We start from the raw sequence: 23,162 nt of genomic DNA on the forward strand, positions 1-23,162 counted from the left end.
CATTCCTTAGTATGTTTTAGTCATGAGAATGATCTGGTTGTACCCTACCATTGAAATATGATTTTGTGCTTCTTTGACATGTCTCAGAGCAGGTGTATCTAAAATCAGACTTGGTCTACCTTTCATCTGTTTATGGTCCTGGGTATATTTTACCTGCAAAGTAAACAGAACATACTTATAATAAGACAATTATAATAAAAACCATTACATAGCTTTTTCAAGTTTCCCAAATGAATGAAACACATACAACATATTCTGAATTATGTCCCGGGTAACTTGTTCAGTAAATTGTGTTTAGTTCTACAATAACAATCTAAAATTTTACTGTCAAAGGTCTCCTTTAAAGGCTATAGCAAAAATGACCTAAATGTATCATCTGAAAGTGTGTGAGTGACCAAAATCCACTAACGATATAGGCAGTAAAACTGGTTATCATACTTAAATTAAACAAGGAAAGTCCAAAATTAAATGGAACCTATATTTATTTTTCTATTTCTACATTTCTCCATTTGCCACCATAACACTGTTGAAGAATGCATACCAAACTTCCCTCTATTTCCTTCTATTTTCCCCCTCCATAGAAGATAAGAAACAACGGGGCTGGTTCCTTTTAAGCAGCCACAGCTTAAAGGTAATTTATGTTGACTACAGTCAGCATCTCTGGACAGAAATGCCAATAGAGATGTATCAACGGTAAAACCTAAATGCCAATCCCCAGGCATACAGCTCTTCTTGACAGCTGCCCATCAGCACACTATTTGTGAAGCCGATTACAAGATTAGGATAGCAATCATTGCAGACCTAAGGGCATATGTGCAGTTCAGAACTGAAGCCCTGATATTCACTAAGAGAAAGCATACTATCCAAATAAGACACTGATGTGCACCCTGGGATGTTAATGAGAAAATGATTTCTATATTAAATGTATTAAAAGATTTTTTTCCTCTAAGTCCTTACTTTGGAGTAATGACTCATTTCTTATTTTGTTTTGCAGAGAACATTTAACAATCCACATTCAATGGAATCCATCTGTAAAATGACAACTATTTAACTTACGCATCAAAGACTTTACCACTTTCAAAGACACTGGCTAAAATAACATGAATCATTGTTTAAATGAACATAATATAGTTTAAAAGTAAACTTTAAATGTAACTGTCAGTCACATCTGGAAATATCAATGAAGGGTTGCAGGATAATGTAAATTTATACAGTGGCAGCTTTTGGAAGTCATCTGAAATGACATGTGTATTTACTGCATAGATCACAAATGTTTCTTGAAAATAGATTTTATTTTCACAAGAAAAAACAGGACTGCAAGTAAATAATAAGGGACACATCCTCTGTGAGAGCCCAAAATGGATAAAACCACTTGCCGAACTAATATTTTCTTGATTCTTCTTTACTCTTTCCATTTCAGGAGTTACACTTAAAGCCGTGGCTCTTCCCAGCTGACCTTTATAATAAACCTATCATTTCAGAGAACAAAAAATAGAGTATTGTGAATCAATTCAACCAAATAAGAATCACAAAATATTTACTTTAAGGAGCTAGCTAAGGAAAGGACACTATGAAAAAAGAGGATGCTATCAGAGGTCTAGTCTTCTGTAAAATGCTTGCCTCTTAAATCAATCTGTTCTATTTTTTTTTTTTGAGGAAGATTGGCCCTGCACTAACATCTGTTGCCAATCTTCCTCTTTTTTTTCCTTTTTCTCTCCAAAGCCTCAGTATATAGTTGTGTAGCATAGTTGTAGAGTTGTAGTTCTTCTATATGGGATGCCGCCTCAGCATGGCTTGATGAGCCATGAGTAGGTCCACAGCCAGGATCCGAACTGGCAAACCCCGGGCCGCTGAAGCAGAATACATGAACTTAACCGCTATGCCACCAGGCCGGCCCCTCAATCTATTCTAATACATCCCATAGCAGGGATTATGTGTCCAAATCACTGTGAATAGACTCAAATATATGGGCCTATCCTCAGTAAAGCTGTAATGAGCATTTCATCACAAAGGAATATGATAAGAAATGTCTTCATGGATATCACTTAAAGGTACTCCTACCCATATAGAATTGTACTATACTCTTGTAGTTTCTTAATAATTAACCATGCAGAACTTTTGAAAGGATGCCTAAATAGGTGACCATAGTCATCCACAAAAAGGCCGGTGTGCTTCCCACTACTACGTTCCTCCTTCTCAGTAACCATGTTCCTTTTTCAGAGTAATGGAGTCACATCAAGTGTGATGCTAAATATAGTGGGGGAAAAGATGAGCATCTACTTCTCCAAAATATAGTTATTAGGAAAAGTGCCAAACAATAACTGCCTTTGCTTTATAATCTGGTCAAACGACTTTAAAGTTTTGAAGAATAAAAGATTTCATTGAACCAAACAGATGTCCAAATTTCCTCTTCCTAAGAACCCAATCTGTATGTTAATGACTTTGAAAAAGGATTCTCTGGGTGAACTACATCCGCAGATTACATAAACAGAAGGGAATTAGAGCAGCCGGGAGATGGTGTCTGAGTAAAAACTGACAACCCCTTACCAAATGCCCCTAAAATGGGCCTGTCCCACGTGACCTATTCGGCTATGCACACTTTATAATTTCTCCCTAGACAGTGTCCAAAAATAAAGTACTAATAGCTGGGAGAGGATTGGACAGGCTAAAAAACAAGAAATATACAGGCAGGAAAGGGAGTGGGAAAGCTTATTTGAAGAGCCAAGATGCCAGAAGCTACAGCTATGTCCCTCTGGGGAACCAAAGCAACTAACAGCCTGAAGACAAGATAAGAGGGACACACAATAACCTGCGGCAAAATAGTACTGGCTGTCACCTAGGGACCCTGGAGCAGGGAACACCTGGCTGTACCCATAATACCTAAGACCCTGAAACCTTTCAAATAAATTGGTGGTCAATTCAGAGCAGAATATCAACTCAAGGTCATGAAAATTTTGTAGACACGGAAAAAGTTACTAAGGAGGTCACACATTGCTGATGTTCTTCTGGTTCTCTTTAACTCTCTTCAGCTCTGGTGGATCAGAAATTGGGGTTGCCTGTTTCATCTCTCCTTTGTATTTTACCTGTGGAGGATAAATAAGAATTTTAATAGAAAGCAGAATGGTCTCCACCCAAACACCAGAGAGGTTGAGCCTCAAAATTAACCCTATCTTTTTACACCTTTTTTTCCACAGTGGATATGCGTCCACCTTCTGGTTCACATTTACACCTGGATTCTGATTCATCCAACTTAGCCAGACAAAGCGTTGGTTGTGCTTCTTAAAAATGATTTTTTAATAAGTCCTTTGCTGTGCAATACCAAAACTAACTGCAAATTCCATGACTAAAAGTAATGGAAATGTAAGGGAGAAACATTGGAACGAACTCCTTACAGAGAACTATAGCGAGGTCGCCATGGCAGCCTGGAAGGCCACTGACTCTCTTTCTGACCCTGGGCTTCTACCTTCAAAAAAAGCTCAAGATCCCTCATTTCCACCACCCTCCAGGGACAAAGCAATGTTCAGCCTGACTTTCTTCTTCACCTGGAAGAACCCACTCTTAATTTTAAAGTCTTTCAAAATTACCTGTTTTGGAAGAAGAAGGCTATTGTTTATATTGGTAAAAGTTCCATAAAAGGGTCAAAAAATGGGAAAAATGACCATTGTGGGGGACCTTTGAAAGAGATTTCTGAATTCGGGGGGCCTGGGTTCAAATCCCAGCTCTGTCCTTACAAACCGTGGGTGCCCAGCATGTCCTTTGACCTCCCCAAGACTCAGTGTCCCAGACCTACAAACCAGAGAAATGAATCGTGCTGACCTCACGGGTCCACATAAAGCATTTGGCACCATAGTAGAGGTGCCTCATGATTGTTAACTATCATTGCTTTCTTAGCTTCAGATAATTGAATGATTGAATAATGTCTTCTGTTTTATTTATAAGGTTTCCTACTCTGACATTATGTCTTTAAACTCCAGTCAAGCCAGGTCTTCTTTTGCCCTATTCCAATAGATATTTTTTTTCTCTGATTGACAACAGACCCACTACTCTCCAGGTCCTTACCTAGATGTAGTTGTAGAGATTTAGCACCTAAACTATGAGGTCCATGAGAATAGGAACTGGGTCTTCTCCATCTTGGCGTACCAGTGACCAGGATAATACCCGGCTCAATGAAGATTACTTGAATAAACAAACATGGCTAAATTATAGCAACACAGTCCCAAATTTCCTGGGCTCACAGGGGAGGGTCACAGTTCATGGCCTTCACTATGTGAAAAGGAACATCCAAATATGTAGCAGGTTTCAAGCTTTTCAGAGAGTATTGCGAAGAACAAAAACATGCAATATTTGATAAAATATAAGAGAACACTGAAACCACTTGCCGTACTCAGCTGCTCCTGGTTTCTCCTCACTCTCTCTATCTCTGGTGTTACGCTTAGTGGGGTTGCCCTGGGGCACTGCTCTTTATACTGGAGCTGGGGACAAAGTGCAAGACAGTGTGGGGTTATGGGAAGGAAATGTGCACCAATACACCGGAACAGATGAAAAGAAATGCCATATGGCTACAGAGCATTCATTAGTTAAAATCTTCACTAGGCTCTGATAATGAAATATGCATTGCTAATAGACTTCATCATATTGATCCCAGACTAAGCTTTTTCTGGTCCAAATGTTTTGAATTCATCTTTAGTTATTATTCTTCAAATTGTCTCATTTATTGGTGGCCTCTCTGAGTTCGATCTTATCAGTAATAATAGATGATCGTTTCCGTGAATTCATTTTTTTAAAGAACTAAAGCAACATTTATCAGATTACCATTTTATATTTAAAAAGAATAATTCTGCACTCATCATTAGAAAGGAAGGCCCCACCAGTCCTATGCTTACACCTCAGTGACAAACTGACACCATATAAAGAAACTCTGAACCTCGTAGTTTCCTTCTTGACAAAGGTCCAATATTGGAAGCCTGCTCTCTGACCTAACAGTATGGAAATTTCCTGCATAGAGGTGCCCCTACTCAGCTGGGGGGATAAGACCCCATTGTTTGTGGTCAGCTTTCCCAGCAATTCCACAACACCCCAGGAAACAAATGAGCATCCGACACAGAGAAACAGGATGGCATGTCCGCCAAATGAATTTTGACAGGCAAAAGTAAAACTAGAGGTTAAAATCCCATTGTAAGGAACACCACAGGAACAGTTAATGATTTTTCAGAGTTTAAATTTAGCGTTAAGGAAGTTTTTGGCAAGAAATCATAAGGCCTACAGGGCTGGCAGATAAAATGGACTTGAGATGCCCACTCTCAGCAGTGAACGTCCAAGTGTAGAGAAGTTTGATAAGCCTGGAAGATAAAGACAAAAGGACAGGCCGCTTCGGTGTGACCTCTTTCCACGATGTGCGAGTTTCTCTGTGCCGTGGTAAACAGTTTGAGAGTTTGAGCAGATTCTTGTGTCTGGGATAACTGTCTCAGTTAAAGTGAGGAAAGGTCCAGTGTAATCTCTCCTGATGGCAGGACACAAGGAAATGTTACTCTGGGTAGAGCTCAGAGGGGAAGAATTTCTTGAACAGCATTATTGATGGAGAGAAACCGTTGTAGCTGATTTCTAGTGGATGTAAGTTTGGGGACATAAATTTGATATGGAGACTCCTCTTGTCTTGCATCCATCCATTCACAGACATGCTAAGTGCTTTACAGGCAATATCTCACTTAATATTCTAGTCCCTGTTTTATAGATGAGGAAACCGAGGCTTGGAGATGTTGGTGGCTCATGAAGATTATACAGCAAGTAAGATCTGGAACTAGGATCAAACCAATAGTCCAGGGTCCATGTTCTTCCCCACTACTCCAGTGTTGCCTAAATTTCTACCAGTTGCTTACCACTTCCCATATGTCATGCCAGATACCACCTGTGCTGTGATTTACAGTATTTTTTCATTAAATTAACTTGCTATTATTTTCAAATAAAGTTATTTTAAGGGAGTGTTACGTTTCTACAATAAATTGAAAACTAGTAACCCTTCTTTTAAAGAAAGGTACACATTAAAACAATTGAATCACTAAGGCAAGGCCTGATCATTGGTAAGCCTCTTAACGTAATCTTGGATATCATGCTGGTATACGAACCACACTTTAGGGACACTGTGGGACTCCCAACTGCCTCCTCATGACCTGAAGAACAATTTCTCTCTCCACCAGGATCTCCTGCCACCTTTCACGCCAAGAACTCATCACACTAAACTTTCCCCTTCTCGAACAGGCCTTGGATCCTGAACACATTCAGTTTGATCTGCCAAGAAGGCCGCTCCTTACAAAATCCACCCCAGATCTAACTCGATTCTTTAAGATCTAACTCAAAAGTTACTCTTTCTCTGAGGGTTTTCCCCTCTCTCACTGACATAGCCTTCCTTCTTGAACTTCCACGGCACTTTGCAAGAGGAATTATTATTCATTATTAAATGAGATACTACATGTAAAGTACTCAAAAAGCATAGTAAACACGCAACGAATATTAATTATTGTTCTAGCACTTCAAAACAATGCATGATCATTATTTATTCCTAGGTCTGTTTCTCCTAGAGACTTGGAAAACACTCACAGCCCCTAACCTTAGAGTGTATCTCATTCATCTTTGAATTCCTCCAAGAACAAGAGCAGCGTAGGCATTCAAAAACATGTTCTTTAATAAACAAATGTACACACTAAGTGTACTGCTCGCCCAACATAAAGATGTGTGAGACCTTATCTCTGCCTTTCAGGAGCTGGCACTCCTAACGGTATCCATTGTAATGGGATTTCTTTCACCTGTTCAAGCTCCATGCCCTCATTTATATTGCCATCTAATAAAATAGAAAACAATACTTAAAGAAATATGATCACACATTGCTGATGTTCTTCTGGTTTTCTTTAATTCTCTTTAGCTCTGGAGGATCAGAAATGGCTGTTGCACATTTCATCTCTTCTTTGTATTTCACCTGCATAATTTATAAAAAAGTAATGTGAGTTTTATTCGACACAAGGCTTAAAAAATAGTTAAGAATTCTTCATTTGTTAACTATTGCATAATTGAATTTTTAAATTCCAACATTAATTTTTCCTTCAATGGGAACACAAATTTTTATTTTATCTGATGCTTTCAGGATTCCTTCATCCTAAAGTGCAAATAAACCCATATCTCTTCACCTATCCATCATTGAAGGAGTTTTTTAATTAAAAGAAGCAAATGTTGCTTATGAAAATAAATTTTATCATTAGGAAAATAAATTCTGTGCATTAGGATGCACAAAAACATCCTGGAAATTATCTTTAATAATATAATATGTAATTTATTACTTTCTATCTGAAAAGCAGTTTCTATTTATTAATATGTTAATTAAAATCTACCATGTGTTTAAAGGCAAAAGTCCAAGTGAGTTAGCTACAGAGTCTTGAAACACTGCTTCTCTGACTGACAGCACACAAATAATCCAGAATAAGGAAAAAAATTAAGTGGCCACAATAAAAGAAGAAAAAGGGGGAGGTGGAGGGAAATGTACCAAAAGCAGAGGCCACTGTGTCTTGAACACCACAGAAGGGCCAGTAGCAGAAAGTCAGGAAGTATCTTCTTTCCACACAATCACTCTATGTAAAAGTCCGTCTATATCCTGGCATCCACTTCATTCAAAAGCTCCTCTTTCAAATCTATTTAGAGGAAGATCAACCCAACAATAGGAATGCCAGCACTCAGTTAGGCAGGGGACAAGAAACAGCTCTTTAAACTTATGAAATGTGGGCCAGCCCTGGTGGCCTAGTGGTTATTTGGCACGCTCCACTTCAGCAGCCCGGGTTCAGTTCCAGGGTGTGGACCTACATTGATCGTCTGTCAGTGGCCATGCTGTGGTGGCAGCTCATGTCAAAAAGAGGAAGACTGGCAGTAGATGTTAGCTCAGGGCAAATATTCCTCAGCAAAAACAAATAAAAATAAATAAACTTATGAAATGTTTAGCGATGCCACTGAATCAGGTGGTATTTTAATACGTCTAAAATTCATTGAAGATTGGATTCCAGAAAAAGGACACACATATATATTCATATGAATGGAAACACAGGCTAGACTTAAGGGGCACATGTAGAAATTTAGCAAAGACTTAAATCTGTACAAAACACGTTTTAGAAATTACTTGGTAATGTTTAAAATGATTAAGGCTAAATCTATGCTGACAGTCATTAAGAAAAAGTTCCTAAATATCTCAGAGATCATCCATGTCTTAGTATTTGTGGATTTCATATGAGTAACAATGCCAACATCAGAGCAGATCCCAAACAGTTAAATTGAGAGTACACTGTGAGAGGCTACCTCTAAATAAGATTCAAAAATAGTTCTGAGAGCAAGCTAATAGCTAAAAGGCTTGTACTCTGGAGGTGGAAAATGTCGAGATCTTTAAATGTTAGAGAATCATATCTCGGTTTGACAGATCTAGCTAATCTTGAAAGGGCAACTTTCCATTTGAATACTAAGCAGGAGTTTATGGCCCAGCCTCATAGAGATACAGAACTATGCATTTATTGTTTGCGAGAAGAGGCAGTAGGATGCTGGGAGAAGAAATGATATACTGTACTACTTGGTGTGATTTTCCTCGGATGAGAAGCTAAACATGATTAAAGAGGAACATTTTTGTTTTTCATATAACTCTAAACTAATCAAAATGGCACAGTCATTTCACTGCATGCAATAGAATTGCACACTACAGAACATTTATAACATTATATCCCAGTACATTGATGGGTACATTTCAAATATTATCATTTGAAAGTGAAGGAAATAAACATTTTACACTTCTCTGCCAAACTAATTTCTCTACCAGACCCGAGTATTGCCTGACACAAGCTCCCACCATGGTGGATCAGAACACGTTTATACACTCTCATCATAAGGTCCTTCTCCTTATGCTTCCTTTAGGAGATAGCTTCATTCATGCTACAGAGACTTTATTGTACTGGTATTACGCAGATTATGCATAAATTCATTTTGAAATATGTTTTACTGCAGCATTACCTTATCTCTCCTACTATTTCTCCACAAATGCCAGCACACACTTATATTCTAGCATGCCATGGACTACCAGAGTTCCTGACAGATGAGACTAGTCAAGGCAGTTCAACTTGGATTACTTAAAGAAAGGCTCTGCCTCCAAGGGTAAAGGAGAAGAGAAAGGTTGGGGAAGGGGATTTAAGGAAAGAACCCTTTTGATTTCCTCCACAAGAAATTAAATATACTAAATTTACATGGAAGAATACCTATTGGTAAGAATAGCAATTATCCATTGTCAGCATCGAGCATTGAATGGAGAAGGGTTTACCCATAACATTAAGCACCTCCTCTACCCTTCCCCCGAGCTCAAAGGGAACTGGAGGCTAAGTTATTTTATGAATTATAGTGAAGGTGTATGTTTTTCTTTGTTGGAAGCTGGAAGAAGTAGAAGGGAAACGGGGCCTTTGAAATCTTCTCTTAAGCCACCAAATAACTGTCCTAGGGCCTTTAATCATTCCATCAGGGTAAAATTTCTTTCCTCCAAGTCGTGGAGAGGTACTGAAACTTATCCTTTCTCTGAAAAATTTAATACAGTTAAAATTCTGTTCAAAAGCATGAAACCTAATCCCAGATTTCATTACTGTACTATTAAAGTGATCTATCTCTTATGCACTATGATATGTCAAGATAAAACAGTGCTTTATGTTCAAGGGGAACACAGCTACAGTTTTCCCTCTGAAAGTTAGACCTTTGATATTTGATGAAATAGCATTTCAACAAAGTAAAGAATAAAAGAAAAAGGCAGCCAGTTTAGTAAAGACCCAAAACTGTTTACCTAGCTTACGTTTGCTTTTGGAACGGATAATTAACGCTAAAGAGAACTCACTGAACTAATATTCTGCTGATTTTTCTTCACTCGTTCAATCTCTGGAGTATCTTTTACTGCTATACCAGCTCCAACTTCTTTTTTATAAAATACCTTTATTATGAGAGAGGAAAAGAATAAGTATAAGCTTATTAGAATTCAAGTCCTAGATCCGATTCATATACAGAGAGACAATTTTCCAGGTTTTAAAGTAATGTGAACACACCTTCTATTTATGAGTACGAACATTATATTAATCAATTAAATAATCCATGACGAGAATAAATGTCCAATTGTGGCTTCATATACCATAATCTTACAAGGAACCCTCTAACCCCTGTTCTAGGGCATGCATGATACCTTAGGTAGCTGCAGGTTATTTGCTCTAAGAATATAAATCAGCAAACGAGTTTCCTTCTTCAAATATAAATATATGTCAAATGTGTATTTGAGAAAAATCAAAGTGCGTATGATAAAAGCTCACTAAGCAGTTATCATTTAATTCAAAAACAGCATGAAATTTTAAGCAAGTGCTGTTCTCCAAACACAAAGATGCTCTTGTTCTCTTCAAAGAAAATATTAGCTCTATCATCAACATCAACAGTAATTCAGTCTACTTTCCTTTTCTTCCACTTATTCATTAACCTTTCCCCGTCTCTCCACCCCGACCAACAGCCACCCCTTTCAAACACAAAACAAACAAAAAACAGAGTGCTCTAAAGAAAAATAGAATAATTATAGAAAAATAGAATAGAATAATTATATATATAGAATATAGAATAGAAAAATAGAATAATTATAAGAAAGGCATCCCTCTCTTGATGTTTGGTAATCCAGTGGGCCCTAGTGGGGGTTGGGAGAATACCATATGAGAGATGTTTTCCTCCAAGACCTAGAAATCTGGAGTACCATGAAATCACAGGAGATAAGGGCCAAAACAGCCTTTTTCTCTGATCCTCCTTTCCAGCAAGACTTTTCCATTTCTTAGCACAGCCAGACATGAAGACCTAGAGGTACCTGACCCGCACACCCTGAGGGTTAGAGCTTGCCAATTTATTAGAAAGTAGAAAATATTCCAGAAGTCTCAGACTTAATATAATTGATATTTTGACGAGATCTTTGCTTAACTACTAAGTGAGCTAATTCTACTTTAAAATATTGGCTGCATGGTCAATTTTTAATTTTAGAATTTAAGTTCATATATCCGTTAAGCACAGACCCAACCTCTTAATCAACACTTCCTATTCCTCAAAATAAAAATACAAAAGTTTAGGAACTGATTATAAACTAGTGAATTCCTAGACATATTATCAGTGCAAATAATCAATGACTATGAAGGAAATCACTTCACATGAATATTTTCATCTTCAAAGTAAAATCTGTGTGGACAATCAAGACCTTGTTCCTGAGTAAAATTTTAAAATTCACTTAAAAATAACTGTAGCTTGTGCCAAAGAAGAAAACCTGAATTTGTAACTCTAAAACAATCATGCTAAATTAGAACTTGTAAGAACATTTGGTACTCTTCTTAAAGAAATAAAGATAATACATTTGATAGGAAATTCAAGCAATGCAGCAAAAGTCCAGACAATGAGGAAAAAAGGCCCTCCTTTGCAAAGTAAAATTTCAAGATGGCAACTGAAGAGAAATAATGGCTACTCACCGCACTGACGTTTTGTTGAGTTGTCTTAATTCTCTGAATTTCAGGAGAATCTGCCACAGGAGAATAGTTAGAAAGCATCTTCTCTGCTTCATCTTTATACTTTTTCTAAAAACATGAACAGCTATTATAGATCTGAAACTCTGCACGTGCGTGCACAAACATCCATATGTATGAGAGAGACAGAGACAGAGAAAAATGATACTACTCCTTCGAACCCTACTATACCACACGGCTGTAAATTATGTCTTCTGATTCCAAGCAGTTGTTGATGCAACAGCAAAAATAAAGGTAGTAGGCACAGAAAGCAAACAGTCCAGGGGAGCAGCCTCACCTCCGCTCCGGCAATGGTTCCCACCCCAGTCCATTCAAAGCTCCTGAGAGCTTGAGCTCTATCCACTTCTAAGTTAAAGACCACTCTTTCAGGAGCAGCCCCAGTCTCTGCTCAAAGTAGCCCCACAGCTCCTGCAAGTTACCTGGCTCTCTATACCTACTTGTTTTCATGCTTCTGGATTTATGCTTTGCCTCCTACTTCAGATAAAGATACATTTACTTAAAGGAAAAGTGCTAATATTTTTGTAGTTGAGATATAATTCTCAATTTTCTCTCTACTAAATGTACTACAAGCTCTGATACAACCTGGGCAATACCTTCCACTAGTATCCGTATTTACATAGTGCTTACTGTGTAACAGGTATTGTTCTGAATACTTAACACACATTAACTCATTTAATCAATCTCACAGCAGACACTATTATTTTATCCACTCTTACAGATGGGGAAACTGAGGCATTTGCAAGAAAGTGTCAGAGCTAGGATTTAAACCCAGGCACTCCAGGTCCAAAGTCAATGAAGTTTACCATATGGCATACTGCTGTTTGTTAGAAAAGGTAATTATTGTTCATGTTGAAATGCACCACAGCATGATTACATCCTCTTAAGTATTCCATTGTATCCACAATAACTAAAATTCCTTAAAATCAGATGCATCCTCATGTCACACTCAAAAAATCAACACTGTTAAGTTAAAGCAGGAATTCTGACAGCTCAGGCATCGCTTCCTATCTGAAGTCTTCACTCTTGATACCTTTACTTTCTGGTAATACAGATCATAATTTGTAATACTATATTTGCATCATTATTTATTAGGTTAGCCTGTAACTCCCCAAGGGCAAAACCATGTCTAATTTTGCATGTAAATGGGTGATCAGGAAGCATTTGCTGAATGAATGAATGAGCTTGGCATTCTTGACACAGTAACTCTTCTCCACTGACTCAAGTGGCCACTTGCCTAGTGTATGTATTTATCTATGGTTTTAGTTCAGCTGATATAGTTAGCCAACTTCTCCAAGTTCATGTGCCATCATGAAACACTGAGGACAGATGAACATGCACTTAGGACCATCCCAACTGCTGTCACCCGAGGAGCCTGAGAAGCAGACAACTCCTTTGACATCTGACTCTGCCATCTTGATAACCCCATTTTGAACCAGCAAATGTTTAGACTCCTTGCTTATATTTTAACTAGAATTTTAACAAATTTAGCCAAATTTTGTTAAAAATTACTTTCAGCAAAAACTCCATTAATCAAATTTAATTCCTTGGTCAGTTTTCTACAAAATTTTAATTTTTTTCATTCCCCTTCAATATTTTCTTCCATTGGGATTCATTCTTTTCCTTGTAAATTTTATAGCAAAGATAATATTCACTAATGAATATTTTTACCCAAGTCAAATTTTATCAATAACTTCTTCTATTAAATATTTTCTTTTGTGGTCATTATTTCCCTCATATCCAGTTGTTCTAGAGGACATGAGACAGGTTCACTTGGCAAATTAAATTTTACCAAGAAAACCTAGTTCTTCTCAATTTTTAGTTAATATTCAGTTTCACCTTACACCTCGTGCAGTTTTATTCACTCAGTTTTAATTGGGGCTGATTATTTTAATAATAATATTCAGTATAAATTGGGTAAAAGACAACTCGTGTGTAATCTTTTTTCTGTAGTGTGAGCACTGGAGCCAAGTGTGCAATAGAGTCAAAAAAAAAAAAGGTCAAAATGTCCTTGGACTCAAACCAGAGGGCCCCAACAGGGCAGAATGGACACTCAATAATGTCTGTTGAATCGAATCTACAGCAGTTGCCCCTTTCATTAGTGAGGTTAATCAAGTTTGGCCAGAGGTTCCTTTATCATAGCGTGCACTGACTCTGAATACAGTGCCCTCAAAAGGATATCAATCGTAGAGACACACAAAGCACATGGTGATTGGATATCAGAATACATCACTCTGAGCATCTTCATTCTCTACCTACCTGGCTGTAGATTTCAGATGCCCTCTTGGCTCGAAGCATATCTGGGATATCCATGCTCACCTGCATGCCTTTCCCTTTAATTTCATTTTCTAAGTCCTTCTTATATTCTTTCTAAAAGAACAGAAGATAATCTTTGGAGCTTTGCTTAACCTTCCATAGCAATGTAGATATTTGCGTGTTTGAATCTCAACACCACACATGTGGAAATACCATTGATATTCTTTCTAGATACAATTGAATGTGTTTGTTTTAAACTTTGTACTCCGTTAGTTTCTTACCTGGCTGGCCATTTCGGATGCTTTCTTAGCTCTCTGGATATCCGGAGTGTCTGTGCTCACCTGCATGCCTTTCCCCTTAATTTCAGTCTCCAGATCTCTTTTATAGTCTTTCTATAGAAAATAAAACATGCAATTAGGGCTCTAAAATAATATGAAAAAACTGGGTTGAAAAACCTCATGACATTTTTGACACCAGGATCATGGCTTTTGGAAATAAGTTGGATCTTTCTTTCTTTTATTTCTATAGAACTAGAGTTTTAACTTGTGGTCGGAACATGCCTTAGAGTGACTTATTCACAAGAAATCAGGAGACTTCTTCTACTAACCTGACTTAAGAAAGAAAACAGAGTTAGCCAAGGGGAAATTTTTTATATTTCAGTACAATAAAATTGTTAAATTATCGGTTAATATATAACTCAGTTGATAAATATCAATCAAATGGAATTGTAAAATTGTTGCTTTTCGTTCTGTAGTGAATAACTGCTGGCTGCTTCCCTGGAATCTGACCACTCTTTTCCCTTCATTCACTGCCTGGTTTGCCACTGGGCAATTCACTGCCCTCCTTCTAAACCACTCAGCTCGGGTGAGACCGGCCCAGGGTCCGTGGCTCTGTTGGACTTAAATAAATCATTATGCTCATCCCTGGCCCTTCATGACTGCTTGAGGGATAGGTACATTTCTTTTTCCACACAAGATGTCAAAAGACTTTCTCTTTCCTTCTGGACATGAATGGGAAAGGATGTAGCCCTGGGAGCTGCTAGATGCCTCTTTGCAAACAGAAGAAAGCCTGCCTGAGAACTGAAAGTTAGAAACTGAAACTGAATCGCGTTGTTTGAGTCCAAGATTGAGCCATGTCTAAGAACTCCTCTACTGTTCGGGATAAGAACAAATTATCTGCTTTTTTTAAGTCAGCTTGACTTGTATTATCCATCACTTACAAAATAGTCCTAATTACACAGACACAAATGTCTTAAGAGACTCATGCCACATTTTAAAACCAATTATAAAATTCAGCAAGATGCACACCAAAAGTTGTACACTATTCTGCATATATTATTCTTCAATGAAAAATTTTATTGAAAGAAAAAAAATTATTGACTATATCAAGTTAAATTTCTTCTAAAACAGCTATTTTCTATTATGTTGGCATACTCGAGATTTGTAGATTCCCTGTTTTAAGGTAAATGCTGGCTTGCTCATTTGTGATATTCTAAATTGAGAGAAGTTGTAAACAAAAATCTCAATCCCAGAAAAATATTATGTATTTTTCCCTCTTCTACTCATAAACCAACCTATTTTCACTGACTTAGAGTCTCAGTTTCACTTTTCTGAATGAAAGTTCAAGTAATAATGTTTAACTTTCAAAATAATAATATTCAATTATTACTACGTCTGCAAAAAGCTCAGTTTTTAGTAATCCTCTTTAGGAGCCCCAAACAAAACCCTTCACTTGAAGGACAATATATGTAGAAACTGAGGCACTGATCACAGACAGCCACCAAGGTCCCATGGTAGAAATATGTCATTTAATTTTCCAACACGAACTTTCAAATCTAAAGGTGTTGTAAAGCACATAAACACACCTCACAGGACACTAGTTGCATCAGTTAATATTGATGCATAATAAAATACCCTAAAACTTCGAAGGCTTAAAACAACATGATGACATCTACATTTCAAGAGGGCAAGGCCCAATGCACACATCCTTTCAGAGCCTCTGCCTGAGCCATGTTTGCTAATGTTCTATTGGCTGAAGAAAGTCACATGGTCAAGCCTAGAGGTACTGGAAGGTTTGACTCTTGGGGGTCACTGGTGTAACAATATACTACATTACTCTTACTTGAAAAATTAAACTTTGAACTATGGTAAAGTCCCAGACTCTGGGTGAATAGGATTTGAGAGCGTGTCAATTGGGCAAAATGTGACATGGCTATGATTATATGCAAATGACACCTTTTGACTGCAAAGACAATGGCATCGCCAAAATTGGTTTGGGCTACAAGTAACCACAGTACAGCTGAATCCTCCAGGCCTGTCTTTCCCTCGGTTCTTAATAACTAAATTTGCCCCATTTTCCTACTATACAACCCAAGGAACACAAAGAAATCTAAATCAGCATATCGTTGAGTAAACTAATCTATTAACATACTAAGGAAAGACATGACATTCAAACTTTTCATAAAAGGAATATGTCTTAGAAGCCTGCTCTTAAGTAAAAGTGTGAAGTATAAAATTTCTGTTCTTCCCACATTCTTTTCTCCAGCAAAAGGATACTTTCTTTTGGCTTCAACTCTCAGGCCCATGAAGATGATTTCGAAAACTCTTCTCCAGCCACAAATCCCTCCTCATCCCTAACCCCATACTTCAGTCCAGTGCTTTGAACTAATACTGGATGTCACCCCTTCCTCATAACAAGAAAAATTTCAGGGCCGGCCCCATGGCTTAGCGGTTGGGTGCGCGCGCTCTGCTACTGGCGGCCAGGGTTCGGATCCCGGGCGCGCACAGATGCACCGCTTCTCCGGCCATGCTGAGGCCGCATCCCACATACAGCAGCTAGAAGGATGGGCAGCTATGACATACTATCTACTGGGGCTTTGGGGGGAAAATAAATAAATAAATAAATAAATAAATAAATAAATAATCTAAAAAAAAAAAGAAAAGAAAAAGAAAAATTTCAGAGAATTATAAGCAATGATTTGATAGTTACTGGGTAGTTAGTTACTCAGAAGTCCAAGGAGACCACCATAAGAAAGTACTATTTAATCTAAGAAATGAATAACAAGAAAGAACCAACCATGCAAAGATCAGGGGAAGGACTTTCAGGACGACAACAGAGCTGTACAGAGACCCTAAAACCTGTGGAGGCGCAGACTGGCAGCCTGCGAGGCTGGAGCATAAGGAACAAGGGAAGAAGGATACGGGATGAGGATAGGCAGGCTGGGGCTCATGGAGGGGGCCTTTGCAGGAGTATGGACATGACTGGAAACCACTGAAGACTTTTAAGTGGGAGGATTAACATAAGTGAATTCTTCAAGGATTGCTCTGGCTGCTAGGCAGAGAATGGATACTAAGGGGGCGATAATAGAAGCAGAATTCTGGTTAGGAAGCTAGTGCAATGATCCAGGTGATAAAGATGGTAATTTGGACTAGGGTGGGGAGAAGTAGATGGATTTAGGAGACCATTAAGGGAGTGGAGTCAATAAAACTTGCTGACATGAGGAATCAAAGTGACTTTTGGGATTTCATTGATGCCATTTGCTGAGAAGGGGGTGGAAGAGAGAAGTACATCCTGGGAAAAAGTAAAGGTTCTTGTTTCAGAATGTAATGTTGAGATCCTTGTTATAACAAGGACAAAATGACACATTGTATGTGTCATTTACATGTGGCAATGCTTCTGAGACATCAGGCTGCACATCCATGTTACAGAACACTTAATTTTTTAGAAGAATGAGGTAGAATTATATGAAGGAAGATGGAAAAGAGTCCATAATATTAAGTGAAAAAAAGGCAGCACAGAACAAAGTACATGGTATCTAAGTTTTCATGAGTCTGTGTGTACACAAATGTATGTTTATCTATCTATACATAAATATAGATCTGGAAGGCTCTACAACAATTTTATAACAATGGCTAGCTCTCAGGAGGAGAACAGAATTAGGGGCCAAGTGAAAGGAGGTTTTCCAGTACCTGTTCAGGATGCATTCTGCCCACGTGCTGCCATTTTAAATGGAACCCCTATTGGTTAAGAATTCTATGCCATCCCCAGTTTCTTTGTCTTAACCAAAATGGCCATCCCATTCTCCTAGCCAGTAACCAAACCTGGGGATGTAGGCAGATCCCAACACAGCCCTAACTCTCCCGACAATTAATCGGCTACCTCTCTTCTTCCAGATTTCCTGGGGGGGACTCAATCCTGAGCCAGCTCTTCCTAATTCAAGGGTCACAATATAGCTCTCAGAGTAGCCCCACTGAAGCCTCCCCCTCAGTCAGCCTTGAGATAAGTAAGCAGCACCCCTTAACCTGCACCCCAACTTTCTCTTTACATATGCTTCTTATAAAATCATCTCTTCCCAAACGCCCTCCACTCCAGTGACCCTTTTTTTTTCTCAAAATTGTTGGGGGAGTTCAAGAGGTGTGGAACTGGTTCCAGGGTATTTCCTTTGAAAAATATCCATGCGGTCTGACCCTACAACTTTGTTATCTGATATCTATCATATCATAGCTTCTAAGCCAAAACTTTTGAATTAACATCCTGTCGTTACATGTATTACATGAAGAAGAAAATGGTATTAGATGAAGGAATGTGGTCATTTAGGATATATAATACTTCAACCCCAAATGCTGACTCTAGAAATTTCAGGCATGGTGATGAGATCAATAGAAGATATTTTGAGAACATGTAACCAAATCACACAGAAATGGCTATCAATGTCATGTTAGAGTCTCAATATGTGATTTTCAAGTTCTGCTCAGAAAGTTGGAAATACAGACATGCCAAGCAGCACATGATTTAAAGAAAAAATAGTATGAAAACACTGACCATAGCCTAGATTAATATGAAATTTATTGTATTACAGGATAAGGTAAGATGGTAGGGGTGTGTGTGTGTGTGTGTGTGTGTGTGTGTGTGTGTATGTGCGTGTTCTTTTAAAATGCCTTTCCTCAAGTTTTTTTGATATATTTAAAGGATATGAGCAAGGCAGAAACTGTAAATTTTCAAATAAGCATGATGATTTGGAATGATTTCCATTCCAAACTATTAAACCAGTCACAGAAAACTTGGAGAAATTCCATGTACTAATCAAGTTGTTAATATGATTTGTTAAGTTCCAAAATACAAGTTTAAGGTCTGCCTCACTCACTCTACTAACCTCACTAGCCATCTCTGAAGCTTTTATGGCATGTTGTATCCCAAGGGTGTCAGCGCCAACTTGCATTCCTTTCCCTTTAATTTGTGACTCCAGGTCTTTCTTGTATTCTTTCTGTAAAAAAGCAACATTTTACAACATTCAGACACCCTCAGGGGACAAACATAGACCAATGATACCAAAAAATGTTTAAATATACCTATTTCAAAAAGAAGAAGAAAGCACAGCTTACTTTGCACTATGAATGATCTGATTGAATCTCACTGGATCACCTTCTATCCCATGCCCACACCTCACCCAATCATTGTGTGATGTCAAGAGAGCTTAACGTGCTGATGACAGTATCATTCTCATGGTCACCCATTTGTTGAGTTAACTTCCCACGTAGTTTAACAGTATTTTAAGTAGAAAATATTCTAAATTGTTATGTGTTTTTAAAAAAATTGACATTCATCTTTGGCCATATCCATGTTCTTTAAATAAGTTAAAGGATATATTAAAAAGCATTTTAGTGGAATTAAAAATACATGTGGGGAATAAGGAGGGGATGGAAATCAACCCATCCAAAGTGTATGGATTGAGAGGAGTCAGAGGTAATTCCCAATTGTTTTGGGAGCTTGAGGATAGGGAGGCAGATTTAAATGAGTTGATGTTGTAGAAAGAAGACTGAGTTTGAGGCCAGAGTGCTCAATAGCTGTGTGACACTGGGAAAGTTTCTTAACATTTCTGGTTGACTCATCTGCAAAATGGGGATAATAATTCCTCCACGCAGGATCCCTGTGAGGATCAATGAGACAGCATATGGCCTAGTGCCCAGCACAGAGTGGGTGTTCAATAACTGATAGCTTTTTTGGTCTTTTACTCCTATACCCATATCCTAAGACCTGATTTATTGCTGCTTCTGCCACCATCTTGCCATTTAACTGCATCTGGCTGGACTCTGCCACTGAGAGTGTAAAACAATTTTTCCAAGTATTACTGACAAGTGATTACAAGATCTACCTCTGAACGTGGTCTGGACATGTCACCATAACAGAAGAATTTGTGGAAGATTACTAATGTAGGAATATGTAATGACAATATTAGCCAAAGACATGCCAGTGGACATCTGTTGTCTTTGCCTGGCCAGCATCCATTCCTCCCTCTTCTGGCAAAAAGCTCCATGATTTTCTTTGGCAGAATTGCCTCTGACCCCTCTTGACCCATGTACTTTGGACAGGTTGAGAACCATATGAGGTCACCAGCACATTACACTGCCCCGACATTACACAATAATTGGGTCAGGTGTGGGCACAGGATAGGTGATCCAAGGAGATCCAATCCTTGAACCCTAACCGTAACTGTAAGAAAACAGATGCTCACTTCCCACTGGGATTACTGGCCACAGACATGAGTTATCCTGCTGTTAAGAAGGGCCATGACATAGAGACAGCCTCCCAAGAGTGAAGCAATAGAGAAGATAACAGAACTGAGAGATGAAGGAAGAGAGATATCAACTGAATTTCAACCTGTAGTAAACCTGATCTTTGGACTTCTCTATTCATAAACCAATACGTCTCCTTTGCTGTTTAATCCAGGTTGAGTTGGGTTTCTATCATACGCAACCTGACAAATAGGGTTGTCATCATCATCGCCACAGTTTATTAACATATGGGGAAAAAGCTTTAGATGTTTTCACTGCTAAATTCAGCTAGATTCTCTTCAAAGCACTATGCATTATCTGATACCAAAGTAATGACATTAACACAAGGATTAAAGGACTGAAAGAACTTCAGAGGCACTTCATTTCTTCTTATAAATTTCATGTAACGTGAGCAATGACCACTTTCATTTTATAAAGAGGTTTATGTAGACTCATGCAGCAGCCCAGGCAAGGACTGGGAGAGTCGAGCGGGTTGTGAGCAGGAGAGCACGTGAACTTTTAAACTGCAGTTACCGACAGACCGTGATAACGCGCCTTCCTAATCTTCTGCCTTTTACTTGCTTAAAAGATCAGTTATATCTCATAAAATTATTTTGGTTTATTATATAGATTTTCCTCTAAAATGGGGAAATGGACATGTTTCTCATACCACATAGAAAGGAGATGGTGAGCATGATTTTTTTTTTTTAATTCATTGATTGGGAGAAGACAAGAGCCGCTTACAATCATCTTACATATAAAAGTTGTGGAACACATATATATATAATCTTTGAGAAGGATTTATAGATAAGGAAATCAGCTTAAAATCCACACATTCTCAGTTGTTAAATAAATATACTCACCTCACTAGCCATTTCAGATGCTCGTTTTGCTCTTTGAATATCAAGAACTTCTGAATTAAGTTCCATTCCTTTCCCTTTTATTTCATTTTCCAAATCTTTTTTATATTCCTTCTATGAGAGAAGAATATTACAGTTTGAAATTTACTAGGAAGCCCTTCAACTGATATACTGTTTTACATATTTTCTAGAGACCACAGAAAGGAGAAAATATTTCTAGAAAGGAATGAATCACTCTCCTAAGCATTCATGTTCCTTATTTCCTACAGAGACTTCATTTTCTCTTGTAATCACGTTTAGAGGGACGTCCAATATTATCAGTCATCTCCTTTTCATCCTTTCTTCCAATATTTTTTGGAACCATATTGGTATCATATTTTAAAAAGATGTCTTCCTTTAAATGTTCAGGAAGATCTTAGAAATACATGCTTCTTATTAATTATTTGAAGTATTACTTTGAAAACTGTCTATAAAATATGAATCACCAAAAGAACACAGTTGAAAAAGAAGGAAAAATTATAAAATCAAAAGGATTGATGTAGCCAAAGTTAAAATCATTTTATTCAAAGATTAATAAAACCAAAATAATTTCCTACAGATTGACAATATATAGTTTTAATTTCACCTATGTTAATAGCATATATTAAGTAGATCCAAATGTCTTTACTAATACTTATATATAACTTGGAGGGTTTTTTGTGCTAATGAATTTTTTGTTTTCTTACTAATTGCATTATGAAAACAATGCATATCTTAATCCAATTCAACTAAGTGCATTTATGACTAACTTACCAGATGGAAGATGAGATTTCCTTTAATGATAAGAAATCATGTTCCAGTTAATTCTAGGGTTCATTTCATGTTACTTTTCTCTTTGTCCAGTATAATCAAATTAGCTGGATCTCTGCTTAACTAATAGCCTACAAGACATTGTAATGACCTGCATGTAATTTTGGAAAGAGCTCTGGCGTCAAATGGCCGGGAAGTCACAGTTCTGTCACTTATTGGGTCATGTGACTTTCAAGAGAACTTTAAGTAACTAATCCTTGATTTCTACACAGGCAAAATGAAAATAAAAATACTTGTTCTCCCAATGTCAAAGGGCAATGAGGGGAATCAAATGAAATTCAGTATAAAATGATACGTTGAACACTTTAAATGGCAATATAAATGTAAAAACCATAAAGTAAAGAATGCAAAGACAAGTTAAAGCTAAAGGTTTACACTCAGAAAGGCAAGTTACAATGTCATCAAGTCACTAGGAGTCCTTTTTTAAAATCAGACATCTCTATAACTTAATTAAAAGATTTTAAATCATAGTCTTTTGGGCCTTTTTCCTATCCTGATGCATACATTCTGAATCATTAAGTCAAATAAGATTCATTCAAAAAGAATATTAAAAAAAGGCCATCCATGTATATTAAAGTCATTTATGGATCCCAAAATAGACCTCACATTGTCATTTGTATGTAAATGATGAAAAGATTCCCCTTTAAAAAGTTCACATAAATAGTGCATATTTTTAAATGGAAGACAATAATAGTAGAAAGTTGCCATTTGATTAATCTTCAACTTCAAAATATTTTATAGGTACTAGAAGTGAGAAAAGACAGGGTAGCAAGAGAACTCTTCTATAAATTACATACCTATTTCAGCCCAATTTACAACTGTCAATCACATTACATTGCTAAAAGCAGTTAAATGGTAAAGGCCGACTGACATTTGGTTATTAAAGAAGTTCATGGCCATGCATGTCTATGCAGGTAATTATACTCTAACTTATTTCACTGGTTTAAGACTTCTCTTTCAGGAATAGCTAGTTTCTTCAGTTCAAAATACAGTATGAAATGGAGTTCCCTAGTGCCCTCCTTTAATGTAAAGCGAATCTACTTAAACAGAGAGTTGGAAGA

The 23,162-nt window shown here is 37.5% G+C and overlaps 1 protein-coding gene across 8 annotated transcripts in view; it reads right to left on the reverse strand.

Moving 5' to 3' along the window:
• NEBL (nebulette) overlaps positions 1-23,162 on the reverse strand; it is a 342,489-nt gene that overhangs the window by 35,172 nt on the left and 284,155 nt on the right. For 6 of the 8 annotated variants that reach the window (XM_058532533.1, XM_058532530.1, XM_058532527.1 and 3 more), the window contains 11 exons: positions 21,256-21,366; positions 18,994-19,104; positions 14,123-14,233; positions 13,845-13,955; positions 11,535-11,639; positions 9,893-9,985; positions 6,878-6,970; positions 4,380-4,472; positions 2,991-3,083; positions 1,377-1,469; positions 49-153 (listed from right to left, as the gene is read on the reverse strand). The exons of the other annotated variants lie outside the window; for them this stretch is intronic. In XM_058532533.1, coding sequence (XP_058388516.1) covers positions 49-153; positions 1,377-1,469; positions 2,991-3,083; positions 4,380-4,472; positions 6,878-6,970; positions 9,893-9,985; positions 11,535-11,639; positions 13,845-13,955; positions 14,123-14,233; positions 18,994-19,104; positions 21,256-21,366 — 1,119 coding nt within the window. The remainder of the gene's footprint in view (positions 1-48; positions 154-1,376; positions 1,470-2,990; positions 3,084-4,379; positions 4,473-6,877; positions 6,971-9,892; positions 9,986-11,534; positions 11,640-13,844; positions 13,956-14,122; positions 14,234-18,993; positions 19,105-21,255; positions 21,367-23,162) is intronic. 8 annotated transcript variants of the gene reach the window in all.

This window comes from Diceros bicornis, chromosome 36 (assembly GCF_020826845.1).
Source record: "Diceros bicornis minor isolate mBicDic1 chromosome 36, mDicBic1.mat.cur, whole genome shotgun sequence".
NCBI lineage: Eukaryota > Metazoa > Chordata > Mammalia > Perissodactyla > Rhinocerotidae > Diceros > Diceros bicornis.